Raw genomic sequence first — 6,380 nt, forward strand, 5'->3', positions numbered from 1 at the left:
AGAGAGAGAGAGCAGTACATACTTTAAGCACTAGAGAGCACTGTAGACTACATCATCTACATCAGATCATGATCAGATCTCCTCATGGATTGAATATGCCTTCTGCCCGGATTTACTTTCTTTCATTCTATCGCTCAGTATAATCTCTTTAACCTACAGTATAAACAACATAAGAGCCTCATGAGTTAATTGATTGGATTAGTATCATACTTTGACTGGTATCTTACGCTGGACTTGAGCCTAATCCATGATCAACTGATTCATTAGCAGAACACAATTCCTGAATATACATGACATTTGTATATGTATATGCTCACTAGTGCTGCTTTTATTTGATTCTATTTGAATATATTTTAAAATGTAATTCATTCCTGTGATGCAAAGCTGAATTTTCAGCATCATTACTCCACTCTTCAGTGTCACATGATCCTTGAGATATCATTCTAATATGCTGATTTGCTGCTCAAGAAACATTTATTATTATCTGTGTTGGAAACACTTGTGCTGCATATTATTTAGAAACCAGAACCATTGATGAATAGAAAGTTCAACAGAACAGCATCTTTCTTTCAGAAATGCCAAAGCAAAGCCAGATCTCTAGCATGCAGGTACAGTACACATGCAGCTACTAAGTTTCTCTCACACACATACTATATATACTCACACATGCATCATCTACTATCTCTAAACTCAGACTGCCAGTGCAGCTGATCGCCACACACAGGGCTAAATTTACTGTTTCTCAGTATAGCACTTGATTCTGCTAAAGCCTGTGTTAGTGAGCAAGAGCTGCGGATTTAAAGGTGCGATAGGTGATTGTCTTCAGAAAATTGTTTTGCTATGATGGTTGAAAGTCTCGGTCCGAGCGTTTTAATATGCTTTCCTACCTGCCTGTCAACGTATTATCATACCTCTGCGCACCGGGTTCGCGCAGACAGGATACGTCATCAGCGCGTTCACGCACGCTGCGCAGACAGAGCGATAATGGCAGACAAACATCAACATCCCGATCATCCTTCCTGGTATTGTAGTACTTTTACTAACTGTAGTATAAAGTTTTCTCACTGGTGAATGATACATGAAGTAGCCCAGCGGTTCCCAATTCCAGTCCTCACCACCCCTCCTGCATATTTTTCAAGTCTCGCTTAGTTAACCTGATTCAGATAACCAGCTCTTTAGAAGAGAGCTACATGCATGAACTGTGTTCCAGGAAGGGCGCGAGGACTGGAATTGGGAACCGCTGATGTAGCCTATTGTAGTAATGTTGACTCTGGTATTCTGGTCTGTGAGCGTAAATGCGTTAAGGGGCGTGGCTTTGGACAGCGATTGCAGGGAGGGTGGGACGTTCGCTTTCAGTGCTATCAGGCTAAAGTTAGCATTTTCCAAGATCTCCTACTGCACCTTCAAATGTGCATCGTCAACACAATTATTGTGCAATGACATGCAGTGATAAATAATACTAACCACAGTCAGATTTGGCCAAACCATTCTCATTCAAAATCATGCCTGTCCACTTTTATTTGTTACATCATGCATCCAAAGGTCAAGCTCTGGTTCATCAGTTCTTTTGGATCAGTTTGTGTCCAATCTGTACCCTCCTATCAGAGATGACACACACACACACAAGAACACACTCTCCTTTCCCTTGACAACGCCTTAAATGGCATTTGAACGTGTTTGCAGGGAGAGAGAGAGAGAGAGAGCGAGGGAGATGTCTCCTGGGTTGCCTAGCAGGCTTACTAACTCAAAAATAAACCGAGCCACCCTGGCTTGCTTAGATATGACTGAGAACAAACACACACACAAACACACAATAGCTCAAGACCAGCAGGCTGCTAAAACAAACACTCAATAAATAGCCTTTCAAAACAAGTGTCATGGTGTCACCGTAAAATATACCATGAAAATACAACATTTTTTGGAAACTCTCATGATTTGAATGTGTGTCATGGTGTCATTAAAGTGCCATGGTATTACCATCACTAAACCATGGTATAACCACAGTACTATTTTCAAAGAAAAATACACACAGATTTACAGCTGACCTATCTAGATGAGCATCTGATCTGCATATCACCATATAAGGCAAAGGCTTACTAGAGATGCACATTACAGTGTATCGGTTATCGGTTAGCAGTTATCAGCCGATATTACAGATAAATTGGATATTTAATTGTGCATTTATTTTTACATTTTAAATATATTTGCTGTCATTTAACACTCACTAAGGTTCTTCCTTAAAAACACTAATAATTTCATACCTGTCAAATGTAATCTTTAACAAATCTCAAAATTTTGATGAAATAATATGGAATTTAGTTAAAATATTGGTAAAATATTGGTGGTAGTGCACAAATTTAATATTGGTGCATCCTAACCTTTATGCAGAAGTATAGTATTTTATCATGTTTTAATCTGATATAACACTAACAAACACCACATTTTACCATTTATGATTTGGAAATACTAGTACCATAGCAATACACTTACCAATACCAAAAAGTATTAAAAACGACCACAATAATGATTGGAATAACCTTTGAGTAACATGCAAACATCATTAAATATGAATACCATAGTACTATATATTAAAGTGCCATGATACCACTATCTAATACTATATCACTTCACCTTGGTACTGCCATGGCATGATTTCTCTAGACATGTATCATGGTAATACCATGTTTTTAATACAAGTACAATGGTAGTTTTCTGGTTTAATATACTGCATCATGGTATTCTTAAATACTATGCTATAAAATATGGTTGTCAAACAGTACTATGGTATTACAACCAGATACCTTCACTATACCATGGTGCAATGTCTTTTGTAAGAGGAATATAATGTACACACACAGTTTTATTGCTGATACATAAGTTATCAGCAGAGCCATAAGATGCAAAACATCAGATATCCTGCAGTAGTCTATGACAATACAATGAACCATGCCTTAAATAAGCATTACCAGGGTATCATGTCCAAAAAACCATGGTAATACCATCTTGTGCTACTTTTTTTTTTGCTGGCACTTGATTACTCATATATATATATATGCCATTTGATTAGACTAGATAGATAGATAGATAGATAGATAGATAGATAGATAGATAGAAGACTTAGCTCAACCTAAACTCAACCTCACACCACTGAACAACACACACACATCTTTCTAACCTGTGTGTCCTCTCCACTGTCAGCAGGATGGTAGTTTTTGCCTGTTGCCCACCCGCTCTGAGTCTCGAGGTGGAGGTGAGTGTTGCTCTGCGGGGGACTGGTGAAGCAGGGCCGGGGGGCCACAGCTCGGGTGGGCACCTGCGGGATGGGGAGGGCGCTGTGGATCGGCTTCGGCAGTCCAGACTTCATGTTAGTGACCACCAGGATAGCAGGCATCTTCCCCTGAACCCAGAACCAGTCCACTGTATCCTGCCACACACTGTAGCATCCAGCGTTCTTGAGATATTATTCCCAATTCAGTCCCTATTACAATCTTCAAAAACGAAAGAGCGATCCACCTGTATGTTGACCAGTCCGAGACGCTTTTCCAAAAGCAAATGTGAATACGTTTAGCTCTTAAGGTTTTCCTGAAGTACGTAACCCAACATGGAAAATCCACGGCAGGAAAAATCACAGCATCATGGGAAGGGCAGGAATATAGAAGAGCAGCAAACGTATGACAGCAGCGAATGGTGCTCAGCTGGTGACTGCAGGGATTTGAATGCACTTGTCCATGATCTCTCTCTCTCTCTCTCTCTCTCTCTCTCTCTCGGTTTAAACTCTCAAGCAGGTGTGGCTTTAAGACAGCTAACTAGTGGCTCCTGCTTGACACCAGTATATAAGCACTAGTTTTCTCACAGCTGTGTGGTGCACACTCCCATAAACACACACTCACACACCCCTCCCATCTTCAGAGAGGACGTCAGAACAAATGAGCAGCATGAAGCAGCAGAGGCTGGATATGATTAGCTGGTGTGTATGTGTGTGTTTTGTTGAGCATGGAAGGAACTATGCATGTCTTACATGTGCGAATACTGTAGATTAGAATTGACAGCTTGTGTGTGTGACTCTCTTTCTCTCTGCGTTGTGTGTGTGTGTGTGTGAGAGGGAGAGATGCAGTGTTCTCCATGTTGTGGGCTTTCCTCCAGGCACACTGCACGCACTAGATGTCAAATGAGGCGAAGGCTACTTGCAGGGATTAGTGTGTATCTCATATTTATCTGTTTTTATTCATTACTTCTTTCTCGTAGACTCATTAATCACTGCAGAGATCCACCTCTGTTTCTCTGTCTTTGTTTTTAATGAATTTTAGAATGATAAAGCAGTTTATTGAGACATGGAAGAGCATAAATCCAGCATATAAGAGGTTTTCATTTACATTTCTTTATTTAGCAGACGCTTTTATCCCAAGTGACTTAAATGTGAGTAATACAAGCACAAGTGATTAATCAGGGTAAAACCAAGGGCTGCCGTATCAAATGCCAAAGCTATGAAATATATAAGCTAATATTTTTTTTGACTTTCTATTAATCAAAGAATACTGAAAAAAAAAAAAATAAATAAAATAAATAAATATATATATATATATATATATTTATACATATATTAGAATGATTTCTGCAGGATCATGTGACACTGAAGACTGGAGTAATGACTGCTTTGCAAATTTCAGCTTTGCCATCACAGGAATAAATAAAATTTTAAAACATTAAAAATTTTAATATATCACAGTATTTCTGTTTTACTATATTTTTTAACAAAATAAATGCAGCCTTGATGAGCATAAGAGGCTTCTTTCAAAAACACTTAAGACACATACTAAAAACATATATAAAAATACAGATAATATATAAATACACGTTCTATAGTATTCATCCATCTCCTGGCTTTCTTACTGGGTCCCACCCAGTAATAAGGCAAGCTCCGCCTCTTTATTAAAGGGGTCATATGATGTTGCTAAAAAGAATATTATTTTGTGTATTTGGTGTAATGAAATGTGTTTCTGCGATTTAAGGTTAAAAAAACACATGATTTTCCACATACTATACATTATTGTTGCTCCTCTATGCCCCGCCTTTCTGAAACGCGTCGATTTTTACAAAGCTCATCGTTCTAAAAAATCGAGGTGTGCGCTGATTGGCCAGCAATCTAGTGCGTTGTGATTGGCCAAATTCCTCAAGCATGTGACGGAAATGTTACGCCCCTAACATACTGTGATGCCGTGTCCCGGGGCGACGAGACAAAACCAATAAAACCCATTACAAACAAGGCATTTGTTGCATCCAGTGGGGACATAATTACTGATTATAATGACTTGTACTGTCTTTTTACGCATTGCGTTGCGTATCGCGCCACATAAACATAAAACCATGTCTGCATTTGTGATCTGAGAAAGGACAAACAACAAGCCCTACTCTACACTGCTCAAAACTCACATTTGAATCGTCAGTTGCAAATTCTTTAAATATGAAAACATACTTACAGGCTGTGAGTCAGAAGCGCCAGACTGTCCAACACTCCAGAGAGAAAGAAAACTTGAAATCGCATCATATTTTAACTTTTGGCTACTATATACATTACAGGGTCTGGCTCAGAGACGTTGATGTTGCAATGTTATGAGCTTTGCTGTTAGAAACATAAAAGACAGAGACACCATCTGGTTGAAAACACTAGCTATATATGCATTAACTACAATGCGTCAGCCAATTGCAATGTAATACTCAATTAATGTCCACCTAATGACTTCTGGATCAATATCCTACCATCTGTAGCCTATATCATGACAGTTTATGATCTTAGTTCACTGGCGGGTGAGTAAGAGAGGCATTAACAGTATAGTTCCCCTAAAAATGAGGAATAGTTAAAGGATAGTTCATTTAAAAATAAAAATTATGTCATTTAAAGGGATAGTTCACCCAAAAAAGCAAATTCTGTCATTAATTACTCACCCTCATGTCAGGTCTGTAAGCCCTTCGTTCATCTTCGGAACAAAAATGAAGATATTTTTGATAAAATCCGAGAGCTTTCTGACCCAGCATAGACAGCAACACAACTGACACGTTCAAGATCCAGAAAGGTAGTAAGGACATCGTTAAAATAGTCCATGAGACATCAGTGGTTCATCCTTAATTTTATGAAGCTATACGAGAATACTTTTTGTGAGCAAAGAAAACAAAAATAATGACTTTATTCAACAATTTCTTCTCTTCCATGTCATTGTGCGTGGTGCTGCTAATGCAGGAGCTGGTGTTCTGACGCAGAACGTGTTCCAAAGATGAATGAAGGTCCTACAGGTTTGGAACGACATGAGGGTGAGTAATTAATGACAGAATTTTCATTTTTGGGTGAATTATCCCTTTAAATCATATAAAACCTGTATGGTTTT

At 38.7% G+C, this 6,380-nt stretch overlaps 1 protein-coding gene across 1 annotated transcript in view; it reads right to left on the reverse strand.

Moving 5' to 3' along the window:
* The window catches only part of LOC107675604 (neuron navigator 2-like), a 125,825-nt gene extending 122,122 nt beyond the window's left edge, over window positions 1-3,703 (reverse strand). The window contains exon 1 of the mRNA XM_016470007.1: window positions 3,176-3,703. Within this exon, the coding sequence (XP_016325493.1) occupies window positions 3,176-3,391 (216 nt within the window). The 5' untranslated portion in view covers window positions 3,392-3,703. The remainder of the gene's footprint in view (window positions 1-3,175) is intronic.
* Between the last annotated feature and the right edge of the window lie 2,677 nt (window positions 3,704-6,380).

The sequence above is a fragment of the Sinocyclocheilus anshuiensis genome, unplaced genomic scaffold (genome assembly GCF_001515605.1).
Source record: "Sinocyclocheilus anshuiensis isolate Anshui unplaced genomic scaffold, SAMN03320099.WGS_v1.1 scaffold1804, whole genome shotgun sequence".
In the NCBI taxonomy this organism is placed as follows: domain Eukaryota; kingdom Metazoa; phylum Chordata; class Actinopteri; order Cypriniformes; family Cyprinidae; genus Sinocyclocheilus; species Sinocyclocheilus anshuiensis.